The 15,421-nt window shown below is 39.5% G+C and overlaps 1 protein-coding gene across 1 annotated transcript; it reads right to left on the bottom strand.

The window, feature by feature from the left end:
* Positions 1 to 2,038: 2,038 nt before the first annotated feature.
* LOC132106123 (gastrula zinc finger protein XlCGF8.2DB-like) lies at positions 2,039 to 14,839 on the bottom strand. The gene is made up of 3 exons (XM_059511767.1): positions 14,754 to 14,839; positions 13,321 to 13,450; positions 2,039 to 3,483 (listed from the first exon to the last, which is right to left on the bottom strand). Exons 2-3 carry the CDS (start codon positions 13,403 to 13,405, stop codon positions 2,675 to 2,677), a joined length of 894 nt encoding a protein of 297 aa, XP_059367750.1. The 5' UTR covers positions 13,406 to 13,450; positions 14,754 to 14,839; the 3' UTR covers positions 2,039 to 2,674.
* Positions 14,840 to 15,421: the final 582 nt, after the last annotated feature.

Raw genomic sequence — 15,421 nt, 5'->3', positions numbered from 1 at the left:
TTTGTGACAATGCAACAATAACCCGATTAAGCAAGTGACAGCTATGTCAACTTTCCCGGAACGCAAGCTAAAGTCTTGTATAGCAGCGTGGAGCAACTCTTGTAGTGGAGACGAGATGCGACAATGAGAAGCCGTTTTGAGAGAGTAATAGAGTCATAAAGAGTGTGATACAGCTGAATCGCTCACACTGTTTTCAAATGACAGATATAATATGATAGTTTGTGTGGATTTATTAGCTTATCTGGCCTGATATTGAATAAAAAATTGCAAGAATTTCATTTATTATAAATTTGAAAGGTGTGGGAATGAGTAAAACTATAGTGGCACCTGCAGGTCTATGGCTGTACGCACTGTGCGTACCATGAGTGCTCAGACTGACCTGAGATTTGCCCCGCAACATCTCATCAGTTATTATACATGTCCCCGTATTTCTGTCAAGTGGACCAGCCATGCCATTAATTATAAATTTAAATTTCTCTCGTTTCTCCATTAGTAGCAAGATCTCATGAAAATGGCATGCAGAAAATTGTACTTCTGATACACAAAGTCAAATTCTGCTATAAGTATAACACCAAATAGAAACAGAAAATCATGCTATATTAAGCACTTTCATGAAATCAGGGCCGGGTTTCCCGATAACAATTGATCTTAGCGCTTAAGAAGATTTCTACGAGTAATTTTACGATCGCTCGTTATTGTTTCACGTGCGTTTCCCAAAATGCATGTAAAGCAATCGCACGTAGCTGTGCTGTAAGTGCTACTTAGGAGTCGCTGTCCGTTTGTCAAGTGCTGAATTGTCACCTTATAGCATGGCTCGTAATTGTAGTACACAATTGTTTATTGACATTAACCTAATGCTGCGTTCCAGACAGACAACTTGGATATAATAACTATAATACAATACAATATTATATTATAGTCTGTAATATTATACTTTACATAATAGTATATCATATACTTTATATACGGTGTAGAGAGAGAGAGAGAGAGATGTTATTTCAATCCAATCCGGGTCCAATACATAATTGGTTTTCGTGCACTTCAAGTCATTGACAGATTTTTTCCCCACAGTCTTTGAAGCATTTCCTACATTACTTCTTTTATTAATTTATTTTTTGTTCAGTCCTTTTATTTAAATATGTATTTCTATTTTTTCTCCCCTTTCTAATTATTTCATTTATAAATTAATAAAAAAAAAAGTCATAAGGTGTACAATAAAGCACAATCAAATCCTTATATTATAATCACATTGCACTTGAATCAGGTTAAAGGTGTAATCTGCCAATTGTCCTGCAGGTGTCTGCATAAATCTGTTTCCTTAGGGCTTTATGATTACTCTAGAGCACCGATAAATCTACAATGATTTTCAAGTGCTACTTAAGTTACGAAGCTTTTGGGAAACTCAGCCCAGGTCAGCCTACAACAGTTAGGCCTAATTTGTATTTTTTTCCCCCACAATAAAAATAAAACGAAATAAAATAAAATTGTGCTTTTATAAAATAAAGGTACAATAGGGTGCAGTTTCCTTCTTGGTTTCCTTGAACCTGTAACCCGGTCACAAAAATGAAATGGAACTCGGTGTAGACTTCTCATGCTGTTTTTTTGTTTTGTTTTGTTAATATGTTCCTTATTTAAGTTAAATATAAATCCTTTTATATATGCTGTTTTATCGGTTCTCAGGGAGGGAAATTAACCGAAACCGCTCAACACCATGATGGAGAGCTAACTTTAAGAAAATTAAGATGAGTCATCTTTAAGTGGCCATTTTCACCAGCAAATTTAATGTTTTTCTATTCACATTTTTTTTAATCGTGAATATCCACTTTAGAGCCCTGCATTTCAGCATTTCAGGGCCAGACTTTGTGCTACAGCGACTTTCAAGACCTGTTTGACGGTGTTTAGTGTTCAGCATCAGGCGCAAGTGCAAGTGCTTTCAGTGCAGCTGGAAGAGATCCACGTTCAAACGCACACAATCAGCTAAAGCTTGGCACAAAGCCCCAGCAAAAGTAATTACCATGAATGTGTCGGGGGGAAATAGTAAGGAGATATTTTATTCTTTATTAATAAACTAAGTTTATATACATTAACAAAAAAACATCAGCCTTTTTCATAAATGGGGAGTTATAAACAAACGTAAAATGTATATATCACAAATCAAGTACTTGCAGCCATAACTTCACTTCTGAAATTTTCCAGTTAAAATAACACCCTGCTTAAACTTACCCTTCACTCATTTCTAAACAAAAATATTTTAACTGGACATTCTTTTCTAGTTTTTGTGAAGCAAGTTCATATGAAATTATTTTACCTGTTCTTTTGCATTTTTGAAAAAGAAAATGGTGGGACTGTTAAACACAGGTACAATGAATAACACGCTAGTTTGGGTTAATGTGAGAAGAACTCTTTAACAGTCATCAAGATGTAGATAGTCACGGCCAAAAGTTTTGGCAGTGACATAAATTTTGTGTTCTGCACAGTTTGCTGCTTTAGTATTTGTAGATTATTTGTAGATGGTATACTAAAAACAATGAAGCATATCAGGTTTTAAAAGCTTTTATGGGCAAAAACAAAACAAGATATTTACAGTGTTGACCTTTGTTCCTCATAACCTATGCAATTTGCTCTGGCACGCTGGATATTAGCTTCTAATAGCACTTCGTTACATCTAAAGCGATTATCTCCTAAAGTGAATCTTCACGTGTTCATTAAGGGTTACTTTACGTCTGAAACACTTTCCACACTGATCACATGTGAATGGCTTCTCTCCAGTGTGAATGTCCATGTGAGTCTTAAGAGATGTGTTTCGTGAGAAGCTCTTCCCACACAGTTTGCAGGTGTGAGGGTTTTCTCCAGTGTGAATTCTCACGTGGGAATCAAGAGATGGTTTATATCTGAAGCTCTTTCCACACTGAGAGCATGCGTAAGGCTCCTCTCCAGTGTGAACTCTCATGTGAATCTTGAAGCTTACTTTATGAGCGAAACTTCTTCCACACTGCTGACATAAAAAACTGTCCTCTTTTGAGTGAACCCTCATGTGGGAATTAAGCATGTCTTTATGTGTGAAACTCTTTCCACACTGATCACATGTGAATGGCTTCTCTCCGGTGTGAATACCCATGTGTTTTTTAAGGTTCCCTTTTTGAATGAAACTGTTTCCACACTGTTGGCAGGTGAAACGCTTCTCTCCAGTGTGAATTCTCATGTGGCTTTTAAGGTTCGCTTTTTGACTGAAACTCTTTCCACATCGTTGACAGGTATAAGGTTTCTCTCCTGTGTGAGTTCTCATGTGGATTTTAAGGTTTGGTTTTTGACTGAAACTCTTTCCACACTGATGGCAGGTGCAAAACCTGTAAGATTTCCTCTTGGCTCTTTTTCCTGCGGACGTCTTGTCAGTCTTTGCAGATTTTTTCCCATTTATGAAATCATGATATTCTTCTTCCATTTCACTCAGTTCTTGACTCTCTTCTTTCAGTGGCATCGGGTCTACAGTGAAAAGATTTTTGAAAACAAATACATGTTAATCCAATGCTATAAAATTAAAACTGTTTCTATTACAATGGTACTATGCTGTAAGAAAAAAAAAATCAATTATGGTAAATATTTTCCATTTCCTATGTGCCACAATATACTGTGAATAGTGTTTTGGGGTTTATTTAGAATCAATGGAAATGAGCATGAATACAGAACACTACTGTAAACAACAAAATCCTCAGTGTTAAATGAACATTCGTAAGTGAAAAAGTGTTGCAGTTATTATAGGGAATGTTCCGGTTATGTTTTTAACTCATTCACACTAAAGGAGGGAATGGAGACTTTACATTGATACTGACATATTGGGGTCTTGGGAGCCCAATCACCTCTGTGTAGTAGTGATGCGTGAGTCATCTCATGATCTCATAACCCTCTTATCTTTGTTAAGGTTACAATAAGGTCTTAGTAGCAATGTAACTTGCGTGATGTCCCCGATGCTCTGGTCAAGAAATTGTACTGTATTTGCAGAGCAGGCTGGGGTGGGCCAAATAATGTCATAAAAGCGGCAACCGCGGGTTGGAAAAAATTTTGACCTGCGCATCACTACTGTGTAGTAAAAGAAACCGCCATTGAATATTGGTGAGTTGAATTTGCATATCAAGCCACTCCTTGTACATACAGGTATATAAGATGGCATGAATGTATCCATTCATTCAGGTTTATGATGAGGAGCTGGGAGCTTGTTTCTGTCATTCTGTAGGTATTTCCAGCTTGTGGCAATAAGGATGTAATGTCTCCATTCACTCTTTTAGGGAACAAGTGTTACATATGTTGGAGTTCCTAAGGGAACACCATCTCGGCCTGTGAAAACATCTCAGCTGCCGTGAAACTTTCCTGAAAGGAAACGGCGCAAGAGAAGAAGAATCTCTGAGAATGGGGGCATTGTGACTAAACTCTTAAATTTAGTGCATCACATGAAATCACACTATAGTTTGGATTGCCTTCAGCTCAGGCCTGGATGTGATCACTTTGTTGTGCAGAACTCACTTGAGGTGCCTTATCAATGGATGTTATCAGTTTAATTCCTCCTCGCTGCTGGAAGAGGAGTAAATCTTCAATCGCCGTGCCATGCAGCACAGCCAGACTGTGATCTAGTGTTTCAGGATGGCTCTGGTAAAAGCTAGATCTCTTGTAAATCAGACATTTATGAAGAAAAGCCCCTTCTCTGAACTTGGGCCCTCAGATTGCTCTTTTTTTACTGCCCTAGGCTCTCTGGCAGGGGCAGTGGACTTGTGTCTTTTTTTAAAAGCAGTTTTTGTTGCTGATCTTTAAAGACAATTGTTCTTGAAATTTGAAGCACCAATTAAACCACATCTGTCTGAATGACATACCAATCACACCTCATGACAAGGATTCCACCCCCTACAAATATATATGGCTATGACCCCGAAAACAGCATACTTGTTCTCTTCCCCGTGAAGACTTTTCTTTAGCACCTGTTCTGTCCTGCTTCAGTTAAAAAACGTACAGTCAAAGTAGATGTTTCAAGATTTTATTAGTTACATACATGTTATATGGCATACTCTTTTTAGGCCGTGCAAAAAACAATTAATACAAATAATGAAATATACAAAAAAAATACAAAATAACAAATTAAATACAAATAATGAAGTATGCACAATATATTAAACTACTACATAAAAAGTTCAGTGTGCAGAATGTTATTGGGTAACCCTACACTACCTGTCTCTAAAGTTGGTTACACTTTAATTAATAAATAAATGCACAGACACTATTTAAACTGAACAGAGATGACATCACTGAATTCAATGATTGACTGCCTTTAACTGTCATTTTGCATTATTGACACACTGTTTTCCTAATGAATGTTGTTCAGTTGCTTTGATGCAATGTATTTTGTTTAAAGCGCTATATAAATAAAGGTGACTTGACTTGACACATATTCCACCTTAAACTGCTATTACAAGTCAATAAACTTGTTGCGAAAAATACAACTTTTTGTCTAAGAGCCGTAGTATCTCTTCCTTGTACCTGACTGCCTGTGATGCATTTACAATCCTCCGACAAGAAAGTTATCCATGTTATTCCTCATTATTCCAAGTCCAAGCTGAATCCACTCATTATTTCAGCTTCAAAGTTCCCCTTGATGTCACGGTGACGAATGACAAATGCAACTGTGCACATGTTCATTCTGACTCGGGTCAACTCGCATAATAACTTCGACTGTTTGCCCTTTTGAACTATAATAACTATTGCTCGTTCAGTGCCATGGCCGCTGACGTTATTTATTTGCTAACACCTCTGTGCTCTCTGCGCTGAGTTGAGTCTGAATCGGACCACTAAAACTTTAAGATTACACGGTTCATTTATATTATTAAAAAATGGGAGAAAATGTAAAGCGCGGTTTGGCGGTCAAAGTCATTGTATCCCTCACTGGTTGCCATAGAAACATGACACGCGCTCGAGAGACTGCACATGCGTGCTAGCCGGATCAACCTGAAATATGCTTTTAATTGCTTTTTACAATTTGAGCACCATTGAAAACATTCATGTGACCGGTCACCTCAGATTGTGTTGCTGATTTGAAATATATTAAATATGAATGTGTCAAATCTGCAAGCATTATTACCGTGAATGCACTTGCATTAACTCTGAGTCTGCGCGCTCTGCTTCAAACGGCAGAAAGAGAGAAAGATCACTTTTTTTTTCTTTGGCTCACACTATTCTCTTCCTAATTTTACAAGTTGTGAGTTACAAAAAACACAAGCAATGTCTGATCACGGCCGGGTTTTCTCTGAGTCTGATGACTCCGATCGCACGGGTATTAGCTACACGCAATGTTAAACAGACCTAGGACCTGAAGTAATACATTCAGACTCGACCCGGCTGATCATTTAATATATAGACCCGGACCTGTACGGGTCCTGGGTTGACGGGTCTTGGACGCACTGTGAAAACCTCTACTACGGAAGCGTTTGCCTGACTGTAGCAGATAAAACAGTGGATTTCCAGGGTGGGTGGAGTCTTCGAGGACTTTAACAGCCCTAGCTCCTGGTGTGGATGTCTTGCAGAGAGGGGAGATCAGTTATGGAGATGCGCTCAGCTGAGTATACTATTCTTTGTAGGGTTTTACAATCCTGGGCTGAGCTGTTTCCATACCACGATGAAATCCACTCATAGTCAATATACATATACCTTGTATAGCACTGCACATCAAGGTAGGCAACCTCATTGTTGTTGGAGATGAGGCCCATGACCACTGTATCATCCGCGAACTTGATGACAGAAGTGGAGGTGTTAGAGGGCACAGTCATATATATGTGTAGAGGGAGCAGCGGGCTGTTGCTGAACAAAGTGCAGTTAAAATCTGTTGCAGATTTCTCTACTCGTTCCAGAGTTTTTTGCAACTAGGCAAGCTAAGTCGGGGTCTGAGGTTGCAGCGGAGAAAGGGAAGGATGTCCCTTTATGCTCATGTCTGGCAGCTTGTGGATTTATGATCTCAGGCAGTGATTTGCACACTCAGGCCGCGCTGGCAGATGTGAAGAGTTGTGCACACTGTCATGTAATGCTGGCCACTATCTTGGAAAGAAGGCTTCAGGTGGCTGCATCTTCTAAAGACGATCCAGTTCTATCTTCTGTCCCTCATTCAACAAAGGGGGTCCAACCCTCTCCCCACCGAATCTTTCTTTGAATCCATAATACCCCCCCACAGAGTCTCCTGAGTTTGTTATGTCAGGTTTTATTTTCAGAGGGCACAAATTTGTTACACTTCTACTTGGGCTCAGCCTCGCTCCTCACAGCGCCTTTCCCCTTGGATGGTGGAGGCGATTTAATTGGCCCATAACATTTATGGGTCTTAATTCCCCAGCAGGATTAAGGACTCATTCAACAAGGGGTGTGGCCATTGTTCAAGGGAATTTCGATAGCAGATATTTGTGCAGCGACTGATTTTTTAAATTATGTTTTATTAACAAGATTCAGGAGGAGCATGACAGATACTTAGCCTAATCAACATAGGTGGACCATAATCAAGTAATCAATCCCATCGTAAAAATATCGCTGACTTACCTCTATCCATTGACGGTTTATCAGCATTTTGGTCTGCATGAATAGCACCATGTCCCAAAACAGAGATTCCTCGTCCGAAGACCCATCCAGTTCTTCTCCGGTCCCATCAAAGCAGCCAGCCGGCTCTAAAGCCACCCCATACCCGGCGTAGCAACCAAATCGAGCCCCAGGCTCCAACCCACGGGTGCAGTACGACGTGAGCAGCCACTCGCCTCCCAAGACGCCTAGGACTCCCCAGCGTCCTCCTACCGCTCGACCAGGCCTACGATTTCGCCAATCAAAAAAAGGACGGTGTCGAGCCTGAGGCAAGCCCTGTACAAAACACCAGTCATACATTCAAGCAAGTTTAATAAGTCTGAACCGTACGACTTGTACTCAAACTTTCAAACTAATAACATTTTTCCCCAGTCAACCCCAATCCCAAAGAAAGGAAAAAAGAAAGGAGTACCTCGAAATACGCCTCACAGCATTCCACCATCCTCCGCGGCAAGGCCTAGCTCCCAGCGGCTATCAAGCCGCAGCAACAGGCATTTAGCAAGAATCCTACTGCCGGGGTTCCCGCAATGTCGTTCAGTTTTTTCACAAACTGATGACCAGCGCTCCCTCACCTGAAATAAACAATTCGCAAACCTCCCTCTTAATTAAAGGGATCCAGCGATCCCAGCCCACCCATCCAGACACTAGAAAACCCATAACGCTAGATATCCACACAAAATGTATCCACACCCTCCGCACAAATTACCAGCCCCTCAGCATTGCCCACACACTCGACGCCATGTTCATCTTAGCTTTTTTCGGTTTTCTTAGGTGCTCGGAGCTTACAATCTCGTCAAGTTTCAATCCGAAAATCAACCCTACTGTATCAGACCTAACTGTACTCGATGACGAAACAATCGCTTTTCTAATCAAACAAAGCAAAACAGACCAAACCAAGAAAGGTCATTTTATATATATTTTCAATCTCCCCTCCCCAATCCAGCCTTACCAATCCATCCTGGCATTTCTACACCTTAGGAATTCCCAGGCAAAATCCCTACACAAACCACGAACCAGGCTAGACAACCTCACCTTTTCCATTCTGCGGCCAGCAAGGCTTACACGTTCGTTGCCAGGAGCTTACACTCCCTTCGGACGTAGGTAAAAGTCCCCGGCTACCTTTCTTGCCATTCCGTCTTACGGCCACACAAACTTACCTTTTCCATTCTATGGCCTGCGAGGCTTATCCAGTCGATTCCGGTAACAGGAAGTCCCCGTTGGATGTTGGCGAGAGCCTCCTGGCCACTTAATGTTACCTCTTCCATCTCACATCCGGAGAGGCTTACCCGTTCGATTTGTGTGCTCCATTCTTTAAACTGGCGGCTGTCCTCTTGTTCATTTGCTTTTTGGGGGGTACTCTAGGTTCGGGCCATTCCCGAGCTTGGAGCACTTCCCCAGACAGCACGGCAAATATGCATACCATACCTCAGCTAATTATATGTAAGCGTGAACTTGTGAAATCAGATTTTACTGTCTGGATGTCACTGTGCCTTCTATGGCTCATGCAGTTCTCAATATTCTTGCTGGATCTGTTTCAGCAGCTTTGGAAAGGATGTGTTTTGGGAGTTAGCTATACCATTCCTATATTGAGATACAGAGTCATTGTTTGAAAGTGAACGTTAGGTTACTTGCATAACCTCGGTTCTCTGAGAACAGAGCAAGGCATCTCACCAAACTTACCTAATCGCATAACCGCTGGGTTATAAAATGCTTTACCCATTATGGTCAAAATCCATCAACCCAACTTATATCGGTTGACCCAGCACGTAGGTTGTATGTTCTTCATACCTCATCATCACATCATCACCAGAGTCCACACACCAAGCGCTCGTCACAGCAGAGAACCTGACTGCGAGGCGAAGAAATAATAAAAGGTATGTGCACACTACATGTCTAATTCACTTTGTCTGTGTTAAGTTACCTATTAAATTAGTATCTTTATATTGTCTAGGTTAGTTGGTTGGTTTGGCTAACAATGTAGCTAACGTTAGCCATTATCATGGAAGCACAGATAGCCTACAGCTCATCCGTTTGGTCTGAATTATATTATTGAATTAACGTTAAACACAGGGTACTGAAGTAGCTCAGCCAGGGTTCACTGTTTAGGGGAACTCTCTGGAAGTGCAAAAAAGTTCCTTCCTGAGGAGGATTTTCCAAGGAAAGGCTGTCACAAGGAATACCAGGTCAGAGGACCAGGTCCAGGTACCTCATGCCACATTTATTTGGGAAGCTCAGTTAGACCTGGTTGCCTCCCAAGAGTCCTCAATTGCCAGCTGTTTAAAGGGGTGGTTCGGGATTTTTGACATCGGACCTCATTTTTAATGGTTGTTATTCATCAGTGATGATTCAATGAATGATTCATCATTCATTCAACATTATTCTATCAACGGTCATTTGCATCGATAGTCTAGTGTTATAATTGATTTGCGTTTGGTGCACTGTGGAGCGGGTAAAACGGTTTTTAATGGCTGGCTAACATATACCCATTGACTCGCGCTAGCCTAGCATCGGCTATCTATCCAAATATAAAGACTGGATAATAAAAAATAAAAAAATGTCTCCACTGATGAATAACAACCAGGCTGACTTAAAAATGAGGTCAGATGTCAAAAATCCCGAACCACCCCTTTAAACAGCTGGCAATTGAGGACTCTTGGGAGGCAACCAGGTCTAACTGAGCTTCCCAAATAAATGTGGCATGAGAATATAACCACTTGATGGTTGATGTATGCAAACGTTGCAGTGTTGTCCATCCAAATGAGCACATGCTTACCCAGAAACAGCAGGCAGAACTTGAGCAACACCATCGTAAACTTGAGGCAATTTATATGCTACTGCAGACGAGGCCCTGTCCAGGAGCCAGAGGCAGCGTTCCTCTTACATACAGAGCCCCAGACCAATCTGAAGGCACTGGTTGTGACAAAAATAGTATGCCTTGACACAAGCCCCAAGGGCACTCCTTTGGTCCTAGAAAAGCAAAGTCTGGCCAAGGGCTAAATAAGTGGTGACAGATCAGCAGAATGATCCCCTGATGTGTGCCGAGCTGTAAGTTTATTTGCTTTAAGAACAGCAATGTTACTAGCTCTGTAATCAGAACGGTCATGTAGGTCATGTAAATTGTAAAACAATTTTATTGATAAAATCATCAGAGCAGCTTTGACAACACAATAGGCCTCATTTACGAAATAAGGTACAACATAAAAGGAACGTGAGAAGTGGCTACAATGAAATCTCACATCTGGTCTCAGCTCGGGTATATACGATTTTGAGTTACCTGAACTTGCGCTCATCATAGTAAGTACGGTGGAGAATTGTAAAATGACAGCTTTTATTTATTTTTATTTTCCTCACCTTCAAACGAATCATTAACCATTAAGATAAGAATGCATTTTTCTTTTTATATGTGTGAATAGCAGACAATGAGGATTCAATCCTCGCTTCATGCACCTGCAGCACTTCAGTGAAAATAAAAAGGATCACATCAAATATATGCCTATAATAGACTACAGTATAATGAACAGATAAACAAGAGGAAAAAAGAAACACTGTGTAAGTCTATACTTGTTTTTGTGACACTCTTAATGCATTGTTCTATTATATCTTTGATTTAATCCAATAGTATGGGTGCATCCCTAATATTATTTATTGAAATTACGAGAAGAGGAATTTCATGAATATACAACTGTATTATTTGGCAATTAAAATGTGCAACATATCACCATAAAACATAGCAGCTTTTATTGTTCTGCCAAAAATCAAGAGGCTGTTCATTTTGTGGGATAACTGGCTTTGATAGGTTCAACTGCAGTGATACTGAACTGATGTTCCTGATCTCCATTCAACAACTCAGCATACAGAAGATGCAAGGAGCCAGTTCGTGGTACTCCGGGGGTTCGCCTCACCATCCGGTTGCTCCAGTCCAGTGGCCAGGACATCAGAAAGCAGCTCACGAATCTGGGGCTTGAGTGCATCAGGGAAAAATCCGTCCTCGCACCCTTTTTAATAACAACAAAACAAAATATGAATTGATTAAAAATTATAATCAGAAATACTTCAGTAAATGGGTTACGGTTGATCTAATTTTAGAAACAAAATATGCAACAGCACAGAGAAATTATGAGAAAAAATAAATGAAGTAAGAAAAGTTCTATGATTTAATGCATTTTGAAAGTTATGCTTGGCTCTTGTTGCCTAGCATACTCCCAAAGTATATATATATGCTTATTTTTTACAGCAAGTTTAATTTATTTAACTAATTTGAATAAGGAAATACTAGCCCAAGGTATAACACAACACGGTTTTCATTTCAGTATAAGCTCCTTTTATCAATCACTTAGAGCAAAGATGAATACTTGCAAGATTCTTGCAATATGATTTAAGGAGCTTGCTGAAATAATAAAAAACATGTATGTTCCCGTTTTTCATTTAAATGTTTTCAATACTCCTTTCCCTGATGTTTAATGCGCTCTTACAGTGAAGCAGCACAACACATACGATTGGGAAGAATGTATAAATGTTTTTTCCTCACCTGGGATCAAGGACTGTAGAGATGCTAAACAGGCGCTCAGATTCAGTGTCACAGAATCTGTTCTGGAACGCTTCCAACAAGTGGCTTATGAAGCTTTTACTCCATGGTCAGTGTCTGCTGTCTTCCCTAGAAGACGAGTTAAAGCTCTGATCGATGGTATGACATCTGCAGCCGATGCAGTTGATCTGTTGGGCGAGCTCTTCAAATGGGGCAAGTAACGAAATCATATTTTTGGGAAATATTTTTGCCCTGGCATGGAGTAACGTGAATCCGAGTAGGACACGAGTCGCAGGAACCCCTCGTCCTCCACAATAGACAGCGGCTGATGATCAAGCCAGATGAACTCCATTATTTTCTCACTGTCCTTGTAGTAGGGCTGCTGTCTTTGAAACGTCTCTGTTACCGACAGCTGGGTAAGTGGCGCTGGAGTTTTCACTGCTCATATTCCTCCACATAACTAACCTTCAAATGTCTGACGAGGTTTGTGGTGTTAAAATGCTTTGGGTGCTTCCCACCTTGGTGAATGTGCTTGCTACAAAGGTTGCAAACTGCAAACGTATTGTCTTTTCACACACCGTGTAGAATTGCCAGACCGGTGAAGCCATTTTAGCAGCGCGTAACAAATTGTCTTTGAGTTTTGTATCATTTGGTCAGCTTTTCTAGATCGGTCTTTATAGAGACCACCAATCAAACATCCCAAAGCAATCATCGGCTGATTATGATCAGCGACCGATCAATCAGCGCACTTCTAAAATAGGCTGTTTATAGTTACCAGTATTTCAATATACATATAAATGACAAATTAATGTAGCCTAACTGTTTTCATTTATAAGCTTAACAGGTGTTTTTTGACAAAGATAAATTTCTCTTTCATGAGTTTACTTCTTCTTTTTGGCTGGGCTTCGTTTCTCCGTGTCATAAACTCTAGGAGTGAGGCTTATAAACCGGGGTGTTTTTAGGGGCATGATATTTAAATGATAATTGTTTTCTGCCGCCACATTTATCAACGTACGATCATTCATATGATCAGACTGGAGGCATAGAAAAGTTTCATGCATCACACGTGAACTCTGTTGTGAGTTTGTGAACAGATCTGCACTCGTTTCTATGTTAGATTGATAAATGAGGTCCATTGAGTGTGTGTGTGTGTGTGTGAGCAAGAGCGTATGTGATTTATAAAAACTTTCAGAACCAACCTGTTTGTTCCTCAGTCTCTTCTTGTTTGACTCTGAATGTTTCTTCAATCTTCACGTCTTCACTCTCCTCTTTAATAAACGCCATCTTTATAATAGTGTCACAGTCGCTTCACAGGAGGACACTTTTATCCTGTTTAAGATGAGAATAATTAACAGAATTAGTTCAACAAGGGAGTCAGTCAGAGCACTGGAAAAAATGGCCGATCTTACACTTAGTATTTTTGTCTGGTTTCTAATCAAAATATCTTACAATTCTTAAATCAAGTTACTTTTACTAGACAAGCCGAATGACTTAAGATATTTAGTCTTGTTTTCAAGGGGAAAAAAATCTAAATGAAGTGAACTTTGCTTAAAACAAGTAAAATGATCTGCCAGTGGGGCTGAAAAGATTTCTCCTAAAACGAGGTTATTTTTCTAACTGACAGATAAAGATGTGATCTGCGAGGTCCTGCAAACATACTGGCAAAACCGCTGTCTTTATCACCTTTTAAAAACAGTCCGGTTTAAAAGAGTTTACAGATGATATAAGATCTGTTAAAATTAAGGGCACAATAATGTCTTATAAATATCATTATGCAATATTATCACCCATTATGCGTATCAATCTTATTTCAGCTTGTTTTCTTTCAATTAGGTCTGGATTTGTGTTTATTTTTGTTACTGATTCATCGTAGGCCTCATTAATCTGAGTTTACGTATATCAGTTTTTGAGTGTAAAAAGCATTATTTGTGGATTATTTTATCCACATTATTATTATTATTATTATTGCCAAACTTATAATTTTACATATGATCAGGGACATATGGTTGTATCTTACAATGGACAATCATAATGACATAACAAATATCATGCATTCATCATAATATGAGATTATATACACCTTAATTCATCATGATGGTTTTTCTATAAACCTATGTCTATATTTTGCACGTAAAATGAAGAAATTAGCAGCAGATTCAAGAGATAATTCTGTTTTCGTAATAATAAAAATTGTTTAAGGATAAAACTGTGGGTCACATTAGTAGGGTTAAAATCAACCCAATATGTATTGGCTATACTTCAATCATAATAAAAGGCCAGCTGTTTCTGTAAAACAAGATTACAAAATGAGCCAGTTTCATCCTCAATATACTCACAGACAGATGAATTAAACCTGTCACGTCACGCCCTCGGAGGCGAGCGAGCACTGAGTCGAGCGAGTCAAGTGAATCGTTTGGCGAATCGACTGATTCGGACATACTCGATTTCAGGAACCAAATGAGACGCGTCTTTTCTGATGCGCTTTACTCACACAAAATAGCGATGATAAATGTTGCATAAAGCGTTGTACCTACACCCACAAATACTTTTATCCGTTCTTTCTTGTTGAAACTGTACAGATGTCTAAACGGTTTGCATCGATTGTAACAGTTTAAACGAGGAAAACACAAACCTTTTCTTCAGCTGAATCACAACAGAAGCTGGAGCGCGACGCAGCCTTGTGACGTCACACCGACGGGTCAGAATAAAAGTCCTGTTCATACGTACATAAACGAGCATAAAAAAAATCACGCACAAAATAAGACTCACATTAAAACATGCCAGCCTGTATTTATTTATTTTTAATTCTTGTTGAAATACTTTTTTTAAATGAAGTTTATCCAATGATCATTGTCTTCATAATGAATGTACATGTGTTATATATGGTACCAGGGTTTGCCGTGTTTTAAAAAAAAAAAAGAGTTTTGGTATAAAAATGCTGTTTCACCTCAAATGACCTGTTTGGCTTTGTGGGGTGTGAGGTGTTGTACATATGATAAAGATATTAAAGTAGTTTTTCATTTTTTTTCTTGTTGTTAAAATTAAAAATAGTTTTTTTTATATTATTGGATGTCACTGTTTGCACCAGTCGTTGCGAAAATTAAGGTTATGCACGATGACGAAAGCACGTTAGGGCTAGCCCTCCCGGAACTCATTGAGATAGCATTGCAGTCAGGGGGGCAGGGTTTCATATTTTACATTGTGGTCCCATAGAAGCAGTTTTTGTAAAAAAATAGGCTAACGATTGCGTCATAACCTGCGACTCTCTAAGTTAACATAATTCCAGCCAAAGCACTTCTA

Source organism: Carassius carassius, chromosome 26, assembly GCF_963082965.1.
Source record: "Carassius carassius chromosome 26, fCarCar2.1, whole genome shotgun sequence".
NCBI classification, from domain to species: domain Eukaryota; kingdom Metazoa; phylum Chordata; class Actinopteri; order Cypriniformes; family Cyprinidae; genus Carassius; species Carassius carassius.
The sequence above is the reverse complement of the archived record's forward strand: the minus strand, read 5'-3'. Positions and strand labels throughout refer to the sequence as shown.

Excerpts from the sequence above, each read along its gene's own strand:
- LOC132106123 (XM_059511767.1), bottom strand. The coding sequence starts at position 13,405 with ATGGCGTTTATTAAAGAGGAGAGTGAAGACGTGAAGATTGAAGAAACA. Across the intron at positions 3,484-13,320 it reads AGAGACTGAGGAACAAACAG|ACCCGATGCCACTGAAAGAA; the intron begins GTTGGTTCTGAA and ends TTTTCACTGTAG.